At 40.8% G+C, this 22,911-nt stretch overlaps 1 protein-coding gene, 1 long non-coding RNA gene and 1 pseudogene across 2 annotated transcripts; all 3 read left to right on the forward strand.

Moving 5' to 3' along the window:
* Window positions 1-859: 859 nt before the first annotated feature.
* Window positions 860-3,823, forward strand: LOC147325773 (uncharacterized; annotated as a pseudogene).
* An 8,288-nt stretch (window positions 3,824-12,111) lies between these two features.
* On the forward strand, window positions 12,112-12,755 carry LOC147325774 (uncharacterized). Its single transcript, XR_015130587.1, has 4 exons — window positions 12,112-12,142; window positions 12,243-12,308; window positions 12,415-12,491; window positions 12,621-12,755. It is a non-coding gene; the product is annotated as an uncharacterized LOC147325774 (long non-coding RNA).
* Window positions 12,756-15,030: 2,275 nt separating this feature from the next.
* Window positions 15,031-21,866, forward strand: LOC147325775 (patatin-like phospholipase domain-containing protein 7). Its single transcript, XM_086302515.1, has 5 exons — window positions 15,031-15,075; window positions 15,189-15,320; window positions 15,510-15,633; window positions 20,987-21,050; window positions 21,306-21,866. The coding sequence occupies exons 2-4, from the start codon at window positions 15,193-15,195 to the stop codon at window positions 21,002-21,004; spliced, it is 270 nt and encodes an 89-aa protein (XP_086158641.1). The 5' UTR covers window positions 15,031-15,075; window positions 15,189-15,192; the 3' UTR covers window positions 21,005-21,050; window positions 21,306-21,866.
* Window positions 21,867-22,911: the final 1,045 nt, after the last annotated feature.

Consider the following 22,911-nt stretch of genomic DNA (forward strand, 5'->3'; position numbering starts at 1 on the left):
GACTTTCTACACTACCACAAACCCATCTTAAGAATCTCTTTACTTAAAATTGACCCATTGTTTATTAGCTGCACCCTACATCAATATAACAATATCTAACGGCGGCCCCCTCGGGCGTAAATCTAATCAGAACTTTACCAATGCAGCTTTGCTTTCTTCGTCTTTCATTTCCTTATAAACTCTGATGCTACACTGCCTGCAGCCTTACATTATGTGTACACGGTGAGAGAAACCTTGTGATAAACACTATGGGCTCTCATATGATGTTTGGTTAAATGTGGTCTGTACAACAGCTCGAGACAAGAAAACGTTTGCTGTTTACCAATGAGGTGATGGAGTTCACTCTGATATTCTTTGTACCTAACCCTCTGCACAGGGAATCAATCTTGTTTGGCAGAGTGAACGTCTCATGGATGAAGTGCTGATGTAATGTGTGGAACTGTGCCATGAATTTAATGCAACCTTCGATGACCCACGTTGGGGGGGGTGGGAATGACCACTTGTGCCCTTATTTGACACCCATTCCCATACTAATGATGTAGACTGAAGAAGCCTACTGTTAAGCCTGTAATGTACAATTACTGCCCAAATGTGTGTTCTGATAAGCTGTTTTGCTAATTAAACACTGTATTATGTGTGTTTGTGGTTTTTTTTTTTTTTTTTTTTTTTTTTTTTTTTTTGTTTGGTTTTCCTTCTCTCCAATTGTCTCTATTACAGTTTATTGTAAAAGAAATTGAATTTTTTTTGGGCTGCAGAGAAAGTAACTAAAAATGAAACCATCAAGGGCTTTGTTACTAAAAGGGCATATCTTATGAATAATGTTTTAAGGCACTTGGTTCTTGGTGAAAAGGATTTCTCCATGCCTTCCAGGTGAGGCAAAATATTAGGAACACCACAAATGTGTTTCAGAAATGGCTATAATATCCTATAAGTAACCAGAACATTAATAACTGTTATAATTAATATGAGAGATCATACTTTCAATTATTTAACAGTCTAAGCATTGTCTCTCAATTTCCCCTTGGCATGAATAGGATTATTTTAATCACCACTCACCTGCTGATGGAGAGCAGGACGAATCATCCTTGAAACTAATCAAACAAGATTACACTTTTCCAGTTTTGGTAAACCCTTGTGAGTTGTAGCCTCAGTGACCTGTTCTTATGTAACAAAAGTTACACTGGGGGAGATCAATGTGTTGTGCCTTCAGAGATGCTCTTGCACATACCTCGTTTGTAATGAGTGGTTATTTTCAGTCTTGCTTTCCTATCAGCTGGAATCAGTCTGGCCATTCTCCTCTGACATTGGCAATGCATTCTTGTGGAGAGAACTAACACTTGATGGGTCTGTCTAGCACAAAACTCGCTGGAACAATCCGAGACAATTCTACTACAACGGCAAAAAGCATTAGACACCAGGCAGAACTCTTTGTGTGATCTTGTGCATGAGGGAGAGAACTGTGACGAGCGCTGCTCCTGACGCTCGAACCCCACAGAGATACTCCAGCAGTTAAAGAGATGGTTAGCACACAAAACTTACAAGTAGACGTAGCTGTATCAGTGGATAAGTTAAGCACCCAAGAGTGATAGTGGTGTCTGGTATTTCAGATTATTGTAATGCAGATGAAAGGGGCTATGTGCTGAGTTCAGAAGTGAGTGTAAACTCTGTATCACTACACAAAGCTCACAACTAGTTTTGAGAGCTCTGGCTGCTCTGCATCAGCTGTTGATTCAGATAATACTGATACTGACCTTTTAAATAACAAGTTTATGACACTTGGCTTCTACATTTTCAGCCTCTTTAGGTGCATAACTGCACTCTATATAATATACCATATAAAGCATATATAATGGTGCCAGCGCATTTCTCAGGACGCAAGGTCCAATAAGAACTATGATAGTGGATGGTGGGGATTACCATCATTTTGGCTTGGCGATAGGTTTGGTGTCATGGCTATCTTTATTCTTGACTGCTTAATTAAATAACACTGCAGTTTAATATAGATGGACTCCCCCTTTTCAAAAGCGGTAGACTTCAGCATTGTCTTAGAAAGCCAAAAAGTTTTGATCAGTTTTAAGGCCCATTTATTCACATTTTGAAGAATGACACTTATTTGCAATGGCTGACACTCAAAGTATGTCCATTTGTGTGTGATGCACCTGCAAAAGCTTTCATTAAAAACACAAAGGCTCATAATGGTTATTCTGGTTGTAATAAATGTGTTCAAGGTGGTGAGTGGAAGGATGAAAAGTTAATGCAAAGTTAAGAACCGATGCTAATTGTCACTTAATGACTGATGAAGACCACCACTTGAATCAAATATCGTCTCCTTTGGGTGGTATAGTGAAAAGGGTTACAATGTTTCCCTTAGATTATATGCATTTATGTTGTCTTGGAGTCATAAGAAAACTCATAAACACATGGATGAAGGGCAAAGTACTTGCAACTAGCCGTCCAATCTGACCGTAAGGTAACTTTTAGTAAAATTGAAAGGACTGGGACCTTACACGCCAGTTGAGTTGAAGAAAGCTGCAGAAATTGATGCATACATTGTACAACATATACAACATATATTTTATGTTGGATGTAGGGTCTGTGGTAGGCATTACATTTACATACAATGTACACCAGCTAACATACCTGGGAGAAGAATATAGACTCCCTGGGCCTTAAGGTAATATCTCAACATTTCCTTATGAAAATGACTTGAATTGGTCAGATTAAACATCTCTTGTGAAAGACTCACTTGCCTTTATAGTAAATTGTGAAAAGGCTTTCAGAAAAAACTGATGCAAACACATCACAACTGAAAAAAGTACATAGGATAATGCATCTGCATCATAATGGCCCACTTGTGACTCAAATAGACCATTCAGAACAGGAGGGGATAACTGTGTACGAGTTGTAGATGTCGTTGCTATCGTTTGCAATATTGTGAAAGTAGTTAATGACATGTTTGTAATCTTCCAAGTGTTTTGTTACAAGGAGTCTTACTTCCAGTGTCCCCTCACCCAGAATTAGTTGCCACTGAGTGTGGCAGTTGAACAGCAGTCTTGGTGTAACAAAGCTCAGCTAAGCTTAAATTGTCCCTTGTTCCTGGATAAACGGGGAGAAGCTTTCATGGCCTCCATATCCTCCTCTAGAAACGTTTAAGCAATAAGAAGTGAACTCTGTGATACATCAGACTTGCAGTCTGAAGACGAAAGCCAGACCAGTCTAAAAAGAACACCACAGAAAAGAGTGTTTGGATTACCAGCGGACGTTAAAACAATGCAGACAAAAACGTAAAAAATAAAGAGTAATTATCAGGTCATCAAAGACTGGAACGACCAGAGTGGGTCCAACCGAAAAGTCTGGAAATGGTACGTATTTCACTGGGAGCGACTTAACTTTGAACAAGCAAGGACATTTCTAATAACTCATTAGCTGTGTCCAAATTCAGAGGCTGCATCTTCCTGAAGCCGCATTAGTAGGCGATTACGTCACAGCGATGCAACGAAGGCAGCCCAAATTTGAAGACTCCTCTAAATGCGGCCGACAAATGCGTCCTCCTTTTCCCCAGATTTGAAGGATGGGTCGGGTGTATCCTTTGTGGCTCAACCTATCCCAGAATTCATAGCGCGGCCCAGCCAATTTCAGTTTCCATTGTTGGAAACTGGAATTGGCTGCTCGACCGATTACAAAAAAATTAAAAAACTTATTGGTTGAAAAGCTGTTGTTCTGCTGTCAGGTGTTTGAAAAGGTTTTACGAGCCAGCCCTTCAAGGGATAAACTGAGTCTTCAAGGATGTAATAAGCAGTATTCACTGAAGCTTCTCATGTGAGCTGGTAGGCGGTTTTCCCAGCTGGCTAACTCCCACAGTGTGGACAGTCTCTGAACCTGAGCGTCATGCAAGCTCTGTGGCAATCCAGCAAACATGTTCCAGTACCGACCTTTTCCATCAACAATACCCTAAATGATTATGTAGTGCGAGCCAGCCTTTACGGTTGAAATAGTATGATAGTGTTGTGGTGCTATGATGGATAGGTGGGAGCCATCAATAGCGCTCAAACAGTACGGGCGCCCCCACCTGTTCTCGATGTAGGCAGGCATTTCCCTGAACCTCCCCTCATCAGGAAAACAGATTTGCTCTGGTGCCAACAACGTCTCAGTTGCAGCACAAAACTCTTGCACACACAGACACACAGTTGTGATGCTTACTCCACAAAGATGTCCAGTACTCTCGCATTCTGAGCCAGTAGCAAGTTTACACGGTGCAATAGCCACTCTCTATTTCAAGGGCACACACTCACCAAAGGTTGTGCCTTGTTGCTCAGGAAGCTTAACATTTCATACTAAAGTTCTGCAATGAAATCACATCACTGGGAAGCTGGGCTGAATGCCCAGACTGATGGTTTGCACCAATAACTTTGCAACACTAGAGTAGACTTGTAGTCAAGACCGCCTAAACCAAGACAAAGTCAAGCCAAGACCAAGACCGAGATAAAAAAGTCTTTAAACTGTTCCTATATATATACACACATATATATACATATAAACACCCAGCACGCCCCTGCGGGCGGTTTATCCTTCAAGCTCGGGTCCTCTACCAGAGGCCTGGGAGCTTGAGGGTCCTGCGCAGTATCTTAGCTGTTCCCAGGACTGCGCTCTTCTGGACAGAGATCTCCGATGTTATTCCCGGGATCTGCTGGAGCCACTCGCCTAGCTTGGGAGTCACCGCACCTAGTGCTCCGATTACCACGGGGACCACCGTTACCTTCACCCTCCACATCCTCTCGAGCTCTTCTCTGAGCCCTTGGTATTTCTCCAGCTTCTCGTGTTCCTTCTTCCTGATATTGCTGTCATTCGGAACCGCTACATCGATCACTACGGCCGTCTTCTTCTGTTTGTCTACCACCACTATGTCCGGTTGGTTAGCCACCACCATTTTGTCCGTCTGTATCTGGAAGTCCCACAGGATCTTAGCTCGGTCATTCTCCACCACCCTTGGGGGCATCTCCCATTTTGACCTCGGGACTTCCAGGTTGTACTCAGCACAGATGTTCCTGTACACTATGCCGGCCACTTGGTTATGGCGTTCCATGTATGCCTTGCCTGCTAGCATCTTGCACCCTGCTGTTATGTGCTGGATTGTCTCTGGGGCATCTTTACACAGCCTGCACCTGGGGTCTTGCCTGGTGTGATAGACCCCAGCCTCTATGGATCTTGTGCTCAGAGCTTGTTCTTGTGCTGCCATGATTAGTGCCTCTGTGCTGTCTTTCAGTCCAGCTTTGTCCAGCCACTGGTAGGATTTCTGGATATCAGCCACCTCCTCTATCTGCCGGTGGTACATACCGTGCAGGGGCCTGTCCTTCCATGATGGTTCCTCGTCTCCATCCTCTTTCTTGGGTTTCTGCTGCCTGAGGTATTCACTGAGCACTCGGTCAGTTGGGGCCATCTTCCCAATGTATTCTTGGATGTTCCTTGTCTCATCCTGGACTGTGGTGCTGACACTCACCAGTCCCCGGCCCCCTTCCTTCCGCTTAGCGTACAGCCTCAGGGTGCTGGACTTGGGGTGAAACCCTCCATGCATGGTAAGGAGCTTTCTTGTCTTTATGTCAGTGGCTTCTATATATATATATACATATATATATATACATATATATATATATACACATATATATACACATATATATATACACACATATATATATATATATATATATATATATATATATATATATATATATATATATATATATATATATAGATATATAGATATGTCACACAGGCAAATGGGAATCATGAAGAGGCTGCTAGGAAAGCTGCAACCACCTGCAGAGTGTGAGGCAAGTCCTGAGGAGTCAGCTGAACGGTAAGAACAAGATCCGGGTTATCAACACCTACGCCCTGCTGGTGATAAGGTTAATAAGCTGGCCAAAGGAGGCGGTAGAAGCCACTGACATCAAGACAAGGAAGCTCCTGACCATGCATGGAGGGTTTCACCCCAAGTCCAGCACCCTGAGGCTGTACGCTAAACGGAAGGAAGGAGGACGGGGACTGGTGAGTGTCAGCACCACAGTCCACGATGAGACAAAAAACATCCACGAATACATCAATAAGATGGCCCCAACTGACCACGTGCTCAGCGAATACCTCAGGCAGCAAAAACCAAGGAATGAGGAGGAACGGGGGGAACCATCATGGAACGATAGGCCCCTGCACGGTATGTACCACCGGCAGAGGAAGTGGCTGACATCCAGAAATCCTACCAGTGGCTGGACAAAGCTGGACTGAAAGACAGCACAGAGGCACTAATCATGGCAGCACAGGAACAAGCACTAAGCACAAGATCCATAGAGGTTGGGGTCTATCACACCAGGTAGGACCCCAGGTGCAGGCTGTGTAAAGATGCCCCTGAGACTAAGAACTTTGCTGCATGCGCTATGGTTGCTTTGATTGCGAGGGAGGGGTTGGAGAAAGAAGACAGGATAGCGTCTTGAGCTGAAAATACATATTCATCATGCATCATCTTGAATTTAAACAGTAGAGGTCACCCTTGATCTCTTTTTGAGCACATCATTAGCTCAACAAGCTTCTGTGTGTTGGTGGCTCCCAGTACGATTTGACCATCTTCAGATTTCACTTGGACTGCATGAGACAATTTCTGTAGAGAACAATCATATTTTTAAAAAGTATTTTAATGACAAATTTGAAATACAATAAGCTTAAAAAGTTGTTTAATAGGCCACAAGTGTAGTGTACCTGAGATGGCTGCAAATAGCTTCTTACTGTACAGTGGACACAGTCATACCTAATAAAGTGGCGGAGATTTTAAAATTGAGATGCGTGTTTGCGTAACCCATACTGTATGTTCACACTGAGAAACTGAGACAGAAAAAAGTCATAAAAAGTGTTCTTTAACCTTAATTAAATTACCATTGTGTGGGACCTGTATCGTGCCATTGCTGTTCAGATTCACTGCAGCTATGCACAGGGGCCACAACTGGCACTGTCAGTGGTGAGTAATGTGTCATTTGGAAGAGCAGTGCCACTGTGTGGCTGCACATAAGAGCGCCCGCTAGACAAACCATCGGTAATGAATCCAGAAGCTTAATATCTGAGAAGAAAGAGAAAGAAAATTAGAAATTTCAAATCATCTTCATGGAAAATTGCCAGCAGGCGCAAGGTTCCTAATTTCTTTCTTTCTTTCTTTTCTTTTTTTATGCATATTTCTCACACTGTTCACCAGAAGTTTTTACTTTTACTCCCTCTATTTTGAACAAATATCTGTACCTTCTAATTGCATTTTCAAAACGGGCTTGTTACATTTGGCTTAACATTTGAGGAATGTTATTATTTCAGGTCAGTGCAGCCCTTCAAACATCAAACTGATTTGAGCCTAAACAGTAACACGTGAAAGGCAAACCTGTTTGTGTTACAATCACCAGGGGACCTGGCATAAAAATAAATGAAAGAGGCAAAAACGTGTGCCATAGCGTCTTCTCGTTGGAGAACTCATGTTTAAAATTCACATGTTGGGTCTGTACATGTGGCATTATGTTTTTTCATATTGTGAAACATGCTGCTAAACAAACTGAGGTTGACTGTGTAATTTAAAAGTTACATAAAAATAATATGGAGTTTAGTGCAGCATAAACAGGTTAGTTTGCTGTACTGTGGATTTAAACTGTGTGTGACTGGTGCACAGTTTGCGGTGCTCATGGTCAGAGTTTAGTCACATCTGTGTAGCAGATATTAATATGAAGTTAAGCTGCTGATATTAGATTCATTCACTGAATTCCAGCTTCATACCAACTTTATACCAGTCCTGTTGTCCTGGCTGGAAATCAGCCAGGACAACAGGTAAAAATATCTGCTTACATCTTGTTGAATTCACTTTGGTCAACCTCTGTTCTTTTTAAGTGTGCTAATAAAATAAATTGACTTGATCTGCTAATTCAGCTTTAACCCCTGACTGTACTCATTTTCTGTTTAGAGGCAAACTCACCCACTATAATGTAGGCAACAGGAAATAGAGCTACTTTAAAAAAAATTGTTTCTTTTTCTCTGCTCATGTTCTGCTTAACTGATTCAAGCTGAGTACATTAATTACGATTAAAAATGAAAGTTTGTACTCCCATGTACTAGTAATATTTAATTATTACATTAATATAGCACAAGCTTCAGTTAGCTTTGCACCAAATAGCTGGTAGAAAACTACTTTTTACTTTCTTTGAGTATGTGGAGATCAGGGAAATATTTTACTGCTACTATTCATAACCATCATCATTACCATTACATTAATTATCATTTCATCAAAGCATTTATTCAGTAGATTACACATGTTCTTAGTTAAGACTATTACACCTATCACAGAGAGCTTCTGTCTGGAAAAAGGTCAGAAGCGTCAACAGGCGGGGTGAGGCCGAGTGCATTTTGAGGTCGAGACATACACACACACACAAACAGTAGTTAGACTCATGTTTAGGTAACAAGTACTTTTTCACTTAGTTGAGTAAAGAAGTTGAATCAGTACCTCTGCTTTTTTAACACTAGTATCTGTACTTCTACTTAAGTACAGAATGTCTTTACTTTTGCCACCTCTGCTTGTCACACATCACCAAGTAAATTTTAATGGTAGACAATGATAGTACGAGTAAATACTATCCAAACTATGTACACCTTAATGCAATAAATTATTATGTCATAAATAAACTGTGATGTCATGAATTAACATTTGGAAAGAATTAATTGAGTGCACTTAACATGTTAAAGGCATTTTTGTGTTAAAGATGCACAGTATTTAATTTATTGCTAATGTTTAATATCAAATATATAATCTCAAAAGTAATTTTGACCCCAGAGCCTGCAAGATCCCTGAAGGGAGTCTCTTTAAAAAAAACTAAGGCTTTTCAGACGTTTAAGATCACTTGAAAAAATGGCAAAAAAAATCATATTTTGCATGGTTGGATCTTAACAAAGTTCGAAGTACAGCTTTAACATGCAGCAAGAAGAAATGAGTCTCTCACAGCACGCCATCACTGCTGAGGTGGGACACAGTCAGGCAGCCATTTGAAATTTCTTAAATGTTCCTGAGGGTTATAGAACAAAAAAAGTCAAGTGGAAGACCCCCAAAACTTTCACCAGCACTCAGCTGGAGGATCCAATTGGGTGTCCGTCAAGACACTGGACAATCCTTGGCCCAAATGAATGCCGTGACTGGTGCTGACTGCAGCCCCATAACCATTAGCAGCATCTGAGACTGAAGGGCTTCAAAAACAAAACCCGTCTTCAAAGGTCTCATCTCCTTGAACCACAGAACTAACTGTTTGGACTTTTCAACAGAGCACCAAACATGGGACATGGAAAGGTGGAAGAAAGTTTTATTCTCTGATGAGATAAAATTTAACCTTGATGGTCCTGATGGTTTTCAGCATTACTGTCATGACAGATCCCACCTGAGATGCAGGGGGCGCTATAATGGTCTGAGGTGCTGTTTCCTTCAGTGGAGCTCAGGAGGTGCAGGGGCATCAAATGGCTGCTTGCAATGTCCAGATGTTGCAGAGAGCATCCCTCAAGACTGAGGGACCTCGTCTGTCTGGTAAGGACTGGGTTTTTCAGTACATAATGCCCACAGACAAGGGACTTCTTCCAGGAGAATAACATCACTCTTTTGGATCATCCTCTGTGTTCCCCTGATCTAAACCCAATTAAGAACCTTTGGGGATGGATGGCAAGGGAAGCTTATAAAAATGGACAACAGTTTCAGACAGTAGGTGCCCTTTGTGCATCCGTCTTCACCACTTGGAGAAATGTTCCCACTCACCTCATGGAAATGCTTGAATCAAGCATGCTGCAACAACATTTTGAAGAGATCAACAATAATGTGCTACTCTACTACTTGGAGCTACTCATTACTGAGTTCATGTTTGGAACTTTGATTTCTGTTTTGGTGGGGTTTACAGGGGTTTTTTTGAAGGTGTGGTCCTAAACTTTTGATCACCTGTAAAACAGCCTGTTTCAGTTTAAACGTTGTTTTCAATAAATTACATGCTGTAAAAAATGATTTGTCTCACTCCCATTTCTTCTTGTTGCATGTTGAAGCTCTGCTTGGAACCTTGTTAAGATCCAACCATGCAATACATGATATATATATTTTTTTGTTGCCATTTTTCAAGTGGTCTTAAACTTTTGATCGGGACTGTATGTAAATGACATGATGATCTGCATCTGACTCTCTCTTCAAGCTAATCTTGAAACTTAATTGCTTTATATTGTATTTCCATGTCAACAGCTGTGTCCACTGGTCATTTAATAAGTGTAATGCGAGGTCAACTGAAAACTGTACCTAATTTAATTTACATTCATTTTCAGTCTTCTTTTCTATTTTCCAGTTTCCGTGTTTATGTCTAATGATAAAGTATGAACACAAGAGGGCAGTAGAATAATTAGTAACTACTTCATTTTTTGCCATCACAAAAAGTGAGTGGCATCCCAATATGTTGTTGGCTTGCTTAAATTCCTGCTTTCATCCAACTAGATGTCATGTCCTGTATTCTTCTTTTTTGTATTGCAGGATGGCACAGAATCAGTGGTGAAGGATGTCCTCCCCGGAGACAGCGTCCACAGCCTGCTCAGTATTCTGGACACTATCACTGTGAGCTCCTGTTTTTTCTCTCTAGGTTATGTCCTCATTTGCCTTCTGAAGTGTCTGTGTCAGTGTGATTTGTTTATTCATTACCTTCATGCCCCTGAAACAAAATTAATGTACTTTGTATTTGCTGTAATTTGTTTATTTAAAGCTGCATCTTTTCAACTTTGTTTTTCTCTTCTTAAAATACATCATTGTCATCCTTTTCACACACTCAGATTGATGTTGTTTGGAACTGATTGTGCAGTAATGAACTCAAACCACGTATGTAATGTATAGAAAAATCAGTTATTACAATAGAATAACTTTTTCATATCTTGTTACTTTGTTGCCATTGCATAGAAACCGTTTAAACACTATCACACTTGTGTTATAGAGCTTTGAAGTGTTGACAGTTATTTAGGCCACATTAAAATGCTGCAAGCACAGGTACACGTACAGGTCACGTAATAAACCTTGGGGAAAGTATCCTTAGCCCAATTTATTACTTAGAGGACAGTTCCAAATAGATAGCTGTGAAAGATGTGGATGAGATTTCTCTGATTCTTATCTTCGATTTTGCCAGGGTTATCCAGCTCCATATAAAACTGTGTCGTCCTGAGACACTTGTACGCGTCATTCAGGTAACAGATTGCATGATGTAGTGTTTGTTTTTTCTCCAATTAAACATCTAATTTGGATGTAGCTACAACATGATATTTAGTATATTCTGCCAGAGTTTTTTGTGTGTGTGTTTCCCCCCCCTGTTTCAGATAATTATGGTGCACCTCCAAAGAGTCACCTTTTTGGCTTTGCATAACTATCTGGGCCTAACAACTGAGCTCTTCAATCCAGTAGGAGGAGATTTAATTAGTGCACACCTACAGTATTTATGTGCATACACATGGTCACGATGACTGTGTCACTCGATTTGTTATGTGCTTGTGTATCAACAGGCATAGAACACACACACGCACACACACACACACGCACAGGCTAATTTCACACAACATTAAGCACAGCAATATAACCTGGTCCATCATAGATCATAGAAAATGCATAAAATAACATTTCAACAGAAACAGGGAGCAGTAACATATATATCTGACTTACCTCTGGATTTATGATTATTAAATCTAATCTTTGATTTAGAGATAGGAAATTTATTTTTTAAAAAGTCCATATTTCAATGTACTTTAAAAATCTTTAGATTTTAGTTATTCTATATTTCAAACTAGCCTTAAACAGATTAATTCATAAAGTAAAATATTGTTGAATGTGTGGTAGTGACATTATTGGTGACTGTAAACTGTTGATGAGGAATATACTTCATCTGTACAGAGCTCTGTTGCATATTTTAAAAGAAATTATTTAAAATTATTTTAACTTGATATCTGCTACACAGTTGTAATTGCCAGCAAACCCTTGAAGATTACCTATCCCGTCCATATTTGACTCATCACTGAAAGATTATTCTCCACTTCCAGGACAAGTTACTTGCCGGAACCACTGAAAACACTGCAGAGACGGGTCAAGCACACACACAAACATGCACTACATGCCGTTCAATTTCAGCTTTGTCTTGTATTGAAACTGATCCAGTGCTGGCACTTGACTTTGCAATAAACAGATGGTGTAAAGGACAGCCATTCAACCAGGAAGCTGCGATCCACCTCTATGCCCACTGAATGCACAGGTGGGTCACTGCCTTGGACATAAGCGATCATCAAATGCCACATGGCTGTATTAATTTCCTGCACAGATGTACTCGTTATCCTAATCCTTTGTTTTCTGAGTTACAGGTAATGACCTGAGCATGGCCTGCGAACGAGCTCGAGTTACCATTGAGGAGGCTCCGTCAAGTCCTATCACTCACAAAGTAAGGTCTGCTTTTTACATTGAAGCGTGGTGACAGGTCTTGTGTGTAAATGTAACACAATAGCACAGTATCTGCTGCATCTTACCTACTTCCTCTATAGTAGTTTCTCTCCTGTGCCTGTCTTTGTAGTCTAGTCTGAAGAAGAGTGTGACAATGCAACACACACCATCTGAAGTATTTCACTATACAGACAGTGGAGGGCACGCTGATGCTACCTATCTTGGTAAAAGCAGTGCAATCCTCCAAGCTGCTAAGAAAGACCTGCTGGGAATCATCCAGCTGCAGGTGAGGGGTTAATTGGAGAAAATTCAGCTGGTGTCAGTGTTCTGATCCGTTTAAATTTCTTTTTGTGACATGTTAAGTGTTAAGTGACTTGAACTGTGGACCCTGATCGGACACAGTGTCTTGAGGTATGCCATGAAGGCGGAGCAGCACATGATCCGTAAGCAGTCTCACCGTCTCTAAAGTGGTGGGCAATTTGGGCAGAGCAACAAAATGTGCAGCCTTGGAAAACCGGTGAGTATGGTGGTGTTACCTGAAAATGATTACAGTCCAGTTATGAATTCCAGGGCGATGTGCGACCAGAGCCTCCTCGGGATAGGTAGGGGCCTGAGAAACCCAGCAGGCAAAGAGTTGGACGTCTTATTCCGTGCACAGGTAGGGCAAACAAAATCCTGGACATCCAAAGCAAGAGATGGCCACCAGAACAGACTTTGCAATATCGTGCGATGTCCTGCTGAGTGTTTCTGTTCAGGGTCTCTGTCTCCCATGTAAGAGCCCCAATAATGCAGGCCGCGTGCAGGATAGCCTTCTCCAAGGTCTCACCTGATGAGGAAGGCACATGTGGCTTCACATTTGGGAGCTGGGTCTGTAAGGAATGGTTAGGTTGAACTGAGTAAAGGACAGAGCCCGCGTTGCCTGATGGGAGTTGAGGCATTTGGTTGCTTGCAAGTACTCAAGGTTTTTGTGGTCCATCCAGATGCCTCCATTCCTCCAATGCAAGCTTTATGGCCAGCAACTCCTGGTCCTCCACATCGTAATTCCGCTCAGCCCGTGAGAGACGACAGGACAAAAAAGCACATGGATGAAGCTTACCCCTGGAATGCTGTGACAACAGAGCTCCAACTCCTGAATCCGAAGCGTCCACTTCAACTATGAACGGTTCAGAGAGGTCTGGTTGAATCAGGATGGGCGTAGAGGCAAATTTCTGCTTGAGCTGGGTGAATGCTTGTTGCGCCACTGGAGACCACTGGAAAGAGACCTTGGGAGAGGATAAGCATGTCAAGAGGAGAGCAACGCAACTGAAATCATGGATGAAGCGGATGTAAAAATGAGCAAATCCCCAAAACCTCTGTAGCTGTTTACGGGTCCTGGGCTCTAGCCATTCCACCACTGCCTTGATTTTTGCCAGGTTCACCCGCAGCTATCCTTGATCGACAATAAGAAAAAGAAAAGCGACAGACTGTAGGTGGAACTCACATTTCTCTCCTTTGACGAAAAAGTCAGTTCTCCAACAACTGTTGTAGTACCTGGCAGACGTGTCCCTCATGGTCTGCCAAGGACTTCAAAAGATCAAAATGTCATCCAGGTACACAAAAACACAGTGATTAATGAAATCTCTCAACACGTCATTCACTAGGGCCTGAAAAACTGTGGGACCATTGGTGAGGCCAAAAGGCATGACCAGGTACTCAAAATGTCCCAGGTGCATATTTAATGCTGTCTTACACTCATCTCCCTCCCTGATCCTGACCAAATGAAAAGCATTTCTTAATTCAAGCTTAGTAAAAATGGTGGCCCCTTGTAACAGTTCAAAGGCAGAAGAAAGCAACGGCAGGGGGTACTTGTTCGTAACAGTGATTTTGTTTAACCCCCAAAAGTCAATCCATGGACAGAGAGATTCCAAGTGGGGACTTGGAGGGGCGGATTATTCTGGCAGCTAGTGAACTGGTTATGTATCAATCAATGGCCTCCTGTTCTGGCTTGGAAAGACTATGCAGGTGACTGGTGGTGAGAGGCGCGCCAGAAAGCAGGTCTATTCTATAATCGTAGGATCCATGTGGAGGAAGGGAGAGAGCTCAGTCCTTGCTAAATACAACGACACAGAGGACAAATCAGGAACTGTGATTGGTTCAGATGGAGTGGATGGCACCACAAGCTCCAACCCGCAATACAACTCTTGGACCAATCTATCTGTGGGATGTGTGTGTTTAACCAAAGGTAACTGCATCCCTACGTTTACCGACGGGCCTGCTATTTTGGCCGAGCTGGGCATGAGTCTGCATAATGTCCTTTTTTCCCACAGAAGAAACACTCCCCGTTCACTGCCTTTGATTCCAGTCCGAGCATGAAAGCAGGACTTCCTGTGTAGAATAAAGTGTGTTTATTGACAAAAGATGCAAATAATCATCTGTCACAATAATCATTCTTCGTGTGCTCGCTCCCTGCTCGTGTGCTGTGACTTCTCCCGATGTCCGTGGTGAGTAATTCCTCTCGCTTCGGTGTTTATGTACAAAAGTGCTCGACTCCTTTGAGCTCAGCGAGATTGCAGCTTCCTCTCTATTTCCAAAACACATTTTTATGAGTGAGTGACCTGGACACACATCCTCACACTGTTGTGATGTTCAGCACTGTAGAGTTGGAGGGGAAAACAAAGATGGCTACTTCTACTTTTGTGGATTCTTCTTTATTCCTTAGGATAATGCGAGTGGAGCCCAAAGTGGTGCTGAATGTTGCTCATGCTGTGGTGAAGAGGATGTCATCTTTTGTCAGGCAAATAGACTTTGCTCTTGACTGGATGGCTGTCGAAGCTGGCAGGGCTGTTTACAGGTATTCCTCTGCTGACCTTGTGTCTCATGTGTGAAATCAACTCGTAACACTGCAGGCATTACTTGGTTCATGTGGGACAAGTTAATAAATACTAATCGAGGGAGGGGAAGCTGAATTTGGAAATGTGATTGAGTTGTTTGCAAATTTGCAGTAGACTGAAGTTATCTGTATTTTCTTTTCTTTTTGCAGGCAGGGAGAGAAATCAGACAGCACTTTCATAGTGCTGAGTGGTCGACTGCGCTCAGTAATCATGAAGGAGGATGGCAAGAAAGAGTTGATAGGGGAATACGGACGTGGTGACCTGATTGGAGTGGTAAGCACGGTGACAGCCAGAGGGAAGACAGCTGGGGAAGAGTTGATGGAAGACTATTAATATCCATGTTGTGTCAAACAACACTAGCTGTTTGTTTTCATATAAGAACCTGTTAAAAGGTTAGATATAAAAAAAAATTACAATGTTAATATCACAAATGGAACTGCCTATTAATTCAATTCAATTCAATTCAATTTTATTTATATAGCGCCAAATCACAACAAAAGTCGCCTCAAGGCGCTTCATAGATACAGAGAAAAACCCAACAATCATATGACCCCCTATGAGCAAGCACTTTGGCGACAGTGGGAAGGAAAAACTCCCTTTTAACAGGAAGAAACCTCCGGCAGAACCAGGCTCAGGGAGGGGCGGCCATCTGCTGCGACCGGTTGGGGTGAGAGAAGGAAGACAGGATAAAGACATGCTGTGGAAGAGAGACAGAGGTTAATAACAGATATGATTCAATGCAGAGAGGTCTGTTAATACATAGTGAGTGAGAAAGGTGACTGGAAAGGAAAAACTCAATGCATCATGGGAATCCCCCGGCAGCCTACATCTATTGCAGCATAACAAAGGGAGGATTCAGGGTCACCTGGTCCAGCCCTAACTATATGCTTTAGAAAAAAGGAAAGTTTTAAGCCTAATCTTAAAAGTAGAGATAGTGTCTGTCTCCCGAATCCAAACTGGAAGCTGGTTCCACAGAAGAGGGGCCTGAAAACTGAAGGCTCTCCCTCCCATTCTACTTTTAAATACTCTAGGAACAACAAGTAGGCCTGCAGAGTGAGAGCGGAGCGCTCTAATAGGGTGATATGGTACTACAAGGTCATTAAGATAAGATGGGGCCTGATTATTTAAGACCTTGTATGTGAGGAGCAGGATTTTGAATTCAATTCTGGATTTAACAGGAAGCCAATGAAGGGAAGCCAAAACAGGAGAAATATGCTCTCTCTTTCTAGTCCCTGTCAGGACTCTTGCTGCAGCATTTTGGATTAGCTGAAGGCTTTTCAGTGAGTTTTTTGGACATCCTGATAATAATGAATTACAGTAGTCCAGCCTGGAAGTAATAAATGCATGAACTAGTTTTTCAGCGTCACTCTGAGACAGGATATTTCTAATTTTAGAGATGTTGCGCAAATGGAAGAAAGCAGTCTTACATATTTGTTTAATATGTGCGTTGAAGGACATGTCTTGGTCAAAAATGACTCCAAGGTTCCTCACAGTATAACTGGAGGCCAAGGTAATGCCATCCAGAGTAAGAATCTGATTAGATACCATATTTCTAAGATTTTCAGGGCCGAGTACAATAACCTCAGTTTTATCTGAATTAAGAAGCAGAAAGTTAGCGGCCATCCAGGTCTTTATGTCTTTAAGACATTCCTGCAGTTTAACTAATTGGTGTGTGTTATCTGGCTTCATGGACAGATAGAGCTGGGTGTCATCGGCATAACAGTGAAAATGTATGCTATGTCTTCTAATGATACTGCCTAAGGGAAGCATGTATAATGTAAACAGAATTGGTCCTAGCACTGAACCCTGTGGAACTCCATAATTAACCTCAGTGTGTGAAGAGGACTCTCCATTTACATGCACGAATTGGAGTCTATTAGATAGATATGATACAAACCACTGCAGCGCAGTACTTGTAATACCTACAGCATGTTCTAATCGCTCTAATAGGATATTATGATATTAGCTGTCAGTATACTGCATATGGCTGACGAGACTGGATTTCCTGTATGTTCTACTTTCTACTTTCAGTAAATACAGACTAAGACCAGTACATCTTGGGATATATTTAAACAAAGGGGGGAAAAAGAACAAAAAATGTAGCCAAAAGGCAGCTGAAATAGAATATGCATAAAAAACAATCCAGATAATTTTATCTTCTTCATGCTCTTTGTCTCGGGCTCTTTTTGGGACAATTCCAAGTGCATTTAGTCAAAAGCATGCACTAAATTCATTTGCCAGGCTGCCAGAGGAGTGTGGGTGTGCGCACTACAGTAGTTAAATCATTTCTCATTTTGTTTAGTGGCCTTTAATCTGATTAAAAGGAAATTAGATATTCATTCCCTGTTGAGTTATCCAGTATATCAATTCATTTACCAGTCCTTTAAGTATTAGGATAGTTTACATTAACCTGAATATATTGAAACACATAATGTGGAGATGGCTAAAGCGGTTGACGCTACATAAATGTGCCACACCAGAGGGTCAGTATGTCTAGTTTTACATCAATAAAGCAAGATCTATGTAGATGTTTTAGAATGTCATTTGCAGTTAATGAGTGCCTAAAGTCTTTGAGTCATTAATGCCACCAGATCCTTTTTATCCTTCCCCATTATCTTCTCCCAGCCACCTTCAGCTCTTGTTGCTGTGGGGTCTCTGTTTTCAGTCTAGTCTTTAGCAGGTGGTATGCAGTTCCGTTAGGATAGGATCAGGTGACTGAGATGGACAGTAAAGCCATTCATTCTCTAACCCTCTAGATTCCTTGTATGTCTAGGGTTGTTTTCCTGCTTAATAACTAGATGTTTTTGCATGTGTTGTGATCCATTTGACTGGATCCAATTTTGCAAGTAAAATACCTCCCTTCGAGTTTCTTGTTTTTTGCTTTTATATATAAAGTTTTATTCAGTTTTGAGCTATGTTTGAATTTTTGCATGCAACACACACAGCTTGCTGAAATTATCCAATTATATTTTTAATCCTTGCAATTTTAGCGCTTTGAACACTTGTTTTTATTTTGACACAAATTAACCTATCAGTTGAGTTTATACACTGCACTGGCAAAATATAGTGTTCACATGCAGGAAGTTGAGTGACATCCCAATCTGAATCCATAGTGTTTATTAAAATGTCAGTACACACTTTGCATCTATAACAGCTTCAAATTGTCTGGGAAGGCTTTCCACAAGGTCTAGGAGTGTGTTTATGGGAATTTTTGGACATTCTTCCAGAAGCAGATTTGTAAGGTGACCTGGCTCACAGTCTCTCCTCTAATTAGGTGTTCTGTCAGGTTGAGGTCAGGACTCTGTGTAAGCCACTCAAGTTCTTTCACACCAAACTCGCTCATCCATGTGTTTGTGACCTTACTTTGTGAGCTTTCATGCTTGAACAGGAAGTGGCAATCCCCAAACTATTGCCACAAAGTTGGGAGCATGAAGTATTTCACTATACAGACAGTGGAGGGCAAAATGTCCAAAATGCTTCAGCATGCTGAAGCATTAAGAGTTCCTTTCACTGGAATTAAGGCCGAGTCCAACTCCTGAAAAACAATCCCTCGCTATAATCCCCCTTCCCTCCATCCCTCCACTGCTCTACAGTCCAGTGTTGGCAATCCGTTACATCGTGCTTGGTGATGTAATGCTTAGATGCAGTTGCTCGGCCTTGGAAACTCATTGCATGAAGTTTGCTATGCACTGTTCTTGAGATAATCTGAAGGCCACATGAAATTTGAAGGCCTGTAGCAACTGACTTTGCAGAAATTTGGCAACCTCTGCATACTATACACCTCAACATCCACTGACCCTGTTTTGTGGTTTTCGTGGCAGTTCGAGTTGCTCTTCTTCCCAGTCACTTCCACTTTGTATAATAACACTAATATTTGTCTGTGCAATATTTGGTAGTGAGGAAATTTCATGACTGAACTAACATAAGTGGCATCCTATCACTGTAACATGCTGGAATTCAATGAGCTCCTGAGAGATACCCATTCTTTCACAGATGTTTGTAGAAGCAGTTTGCATGGATAGGTGTTTGATTTTTATACATTTGTGTCCATGGAAGTGATTGGAACACCTGAGCTTAATTATTCAGATGGTTGAGTGAATATTTATGGTAACATGGTGTATGTAGCATGCATTTCCTATTGATTGTGCTTAGTAACAAAGCCTAAAGAACATGAATAACTCAACTGCGTTTACTTTGTTGTAAAACATTTTAACGTGTAATACTCAAAAGTGTTGGGTCTGAAAATTAAAAAGAGTATAAAATCAAAACAATATAATAAAGAGATAAATGCAATTAAATGGAAAATATTCAGAATGAGTTTATGGCCAATTTCTATACAAACATGATGATATTGATCAAATCTGATTCTAAAGTATCTTCTGAATATTTTAACAGGACAGCTAAGTTTTTCTCATATTAAACTCTAAAATGGTATTTTCAACCTGTGTAAAGCAAAGTCACTTGGTTTCACTCACCCACCTCCCTGTTGGCTGGCGTGACTGGTTCCTGTCACAATGCTTCTAATAATACCTGGGTTAATGGATGCTATGGTTACTGTTACCTGGAGGAGAAAAGCTGTCATTGGAGCTTCTGTAATAGTGGCAATAAGATTGTGAGACAAATTTAGTATGGCCGTGTTGACGTCAGTTTTAGATGAAGGGTAGAAGGGTAGAGGTTATTCTTAGCTCCCCCCCCCCCCCCCCCCACACACACACACACACACACTTACTGCATCAGTAGGTCTGTGGACTAGCAAGACTCAAAATTAATTAACTTGAATTACGTACTTGTAAGTGAGCTTTTCTTGAAAATCTTAAAGTAAAATGCATTTAGTCATATATGATGTGCCACTGTAATATGTATGTTGTACACTATAAACCCTCTGTATGTGATGTCATGAAACATGGTTGGAAAAATGAGGATGAGAGACTGCAACAATGCCACGCAGACCCATGCCTTTACACACACACACACACAGATTTTATATGTGTGCATTTTTGTCCACGAAGGTGTCGAAAAGCTGTAAAATGCATCAACAGAGTATGGATGACGTCGGATTTCAAAATTCTGACTAAAAAGAAGAGGAGGGCATGAGAGTTAAACATAAGAGCTCTACTCTGTTATCATTTTCCAAAACTTCTTATCAAGGCATGGAGACAGGATTAGATGTGCTGTCTGTCTTCCATGACGGAAATACTCTCTCCTTAAGTATTATGGATTCCTGTTTGCACCCTAATTTGAACTGGAACTGAGCCTTCAGGACAGATGCTCATTTGATTTTGGTTAAATAAGACAGTACAGACAAATTAACACCAAATTAAGGAATTAGATTTTCACTTTAATGAGCATTAAGGGCTTTAGGGATTGACCATATAAGGAGGAGGACTTTAGAGATTACAAACAGTTGGTTTAAATGAGTGTTTTCAGTGTAGTACCTTTCCTTGCTTTATTATAATGTATCACATAAAATCCTTTCACCAATGCTTCACAATGTGGTGGATGTTTGACTTTAAAAGATCTGAGATGCACCTGAACAATCAAATCACTTTCAGCTGTCTGTAACCTGGACGTAACACCTCCTTGAAGTAGACATTCATGGGTGTAATCTATCATCTCTCACATAAAGGTCCTACTCTTCTACTGACAAGTGGTATTATCAAACAGCGTCTTGGAGCTGCTGCACTTGACAGGTATGTTTTGTGCCATATTCAAACATTTTATGCAATTTTGCTGGTTCAATCTTCTCTTATTCAAACCTCAAATAAAATGAGTATTTTTCAGTGTCTTACTGCTTTCTGTTGGTTTTTATTTTCTTTGTGCTTTGTCTTTCACGCTCATTAAATTCTGCTAAAATTTGCTCTATTGGCACAAGAGGAAAATGGATGTCTTGGATGCTGCCAGCAAAGCAATGCTGCCTGTCATTAATGGACTCCTTTCCTCTTTAGTGTCCATGAGTACCGTCTGTCCAGCTGGCTGGGCCAACAAGAAGACATCCATCGCATAGTTCTTTACCAGACTGACTACACACTGACCCCGTGGACACAGAGGTGCATCCGTCAGGCTGACTGCATCATTATTGTGGGATTAGGCGAGCAGGACCCTACTGTAGGGGAGGTGAGGTGTTCACTGGTTCCCAGGAGAAGAGAGAGGTGTATTACTAGGAGCTGTTAGAGCTACACTTTCAAATCCAACATTTGTTTTTAACAGTTCCCCACACTCAAAAAGTTCTCCTTATATAGACATCAACTGCTACTTTAGAGACAAACAAGTGTGTATTATGTTGTGCAGTTTTGTGATAGTGTATCTATCAGAGAGACTGTCCTGAGACGACCTCCCTGTCCTTAATAAGTGTGTGTGTGAACGTGCGTGTTTTACATAACTATGTGCATGTTGTTATGCGCCTGAATATGTGCAAGTGGATGGACCAAGGCCCTGCTGGACCCACAAGTTCGAGTGGATACAAGGATGTGCAACAGCTTAAGCAGATAGAAAGAATGATACAGAACAACAATAGACTGATTAAAGTGATGATAATCTGTATACATTAATATTTGCTCGGATTAACATAGATATAATTCAAAGATTATTCTGTCAACTGATTCGACAATGCTAAATGATTGATCAATGATAGTTCTGATTATAACTGTGACCATAAGAATACAAAATAAAATATCTCTTGTCCACAATGTACAGTGCATGAACCTCATTTTATTACTAATTTATTGATAATTCATTAGTTAATTAGTCTGATATTTTACTGCTGTACCTGCGATGCAAAAACACCCCAAAATATTTTTAACCTAAATCCAGTGCTTTGCATTCACAGGGACTTACCAGTACTATCTAGTTAGTTTAAAAATCAAGGCATGTTCACACTGTCATTAGTTTTTATTAATAAATTAAATAATAATTTGTGACCTCTGCCAGCAAATTTAAAAAAACAGGGTAAATAACTTAGTTAACAAAGATTCTGCAGTTTAATAAAACCAGTTCTGTGTGAAATTGGCAAGTTTGGTACTGGAAGCTTTCTGGTTTCTGTTTTTCTCCAAGTCATTTCTTTTTTTTTTTTTTTTGAAAATATTTTTATTGAAGAAAGAAAACAGTACTTGCAGTTACCGAAATACAATCAACCTTTCTTAATTTTCCTAATTAACACACATATATATATATATATATGAAAAGAAAAACAAAAAAAAAAACAAAAAAAACAAAAAAAACAAAACACAACGCCCCCCCCCCCCCAGTCCCACACAGATCAACACAACCATCAAACATATTAGAGGAATATAACAGTAACAAAAGTAGATTTAAACAGGCAATACCTCTAGACTAGCAAAATAAGAGATAAAGGGTTGCCACTTGTGAAAAAATTTGGCTGTGCAACCTCTCAACGTATATTTAATTTTTTCAAGTTTTAAAAAAAACATGACATCTTTAAGCCACCGGGAAATAGTAGGACACTTAACAGACTTCCAATGCAACAATATTAGACGTCTCGCTAATAGGGATGTGAAGGCTATAATATCCCTTTGTGTGGAATCAAGTGTAAGT

The sequence above is a fragment of the Aulonocara sp. 'chitande type north' Nkhata Bay genome, linkage group LG7 (assembly GCF_057382095.1).
Source record: "Aulonocara sp. 'chitande type north' Nkhata Bay isolate Kocher_YH1m ecotype deep benthic linkage group LG7, A_spYH_male_GT1.1, whole genome shotgun sequence".
In the NCBI taxonomy this organism is placed as follows: Eukaryota; Metazoa; Chordata; class Actinopteri; order Cichliformes; family Cichlidae; genus Aulonocara; species Aulonocara sp. 'chitande type north' Nkhata Bay.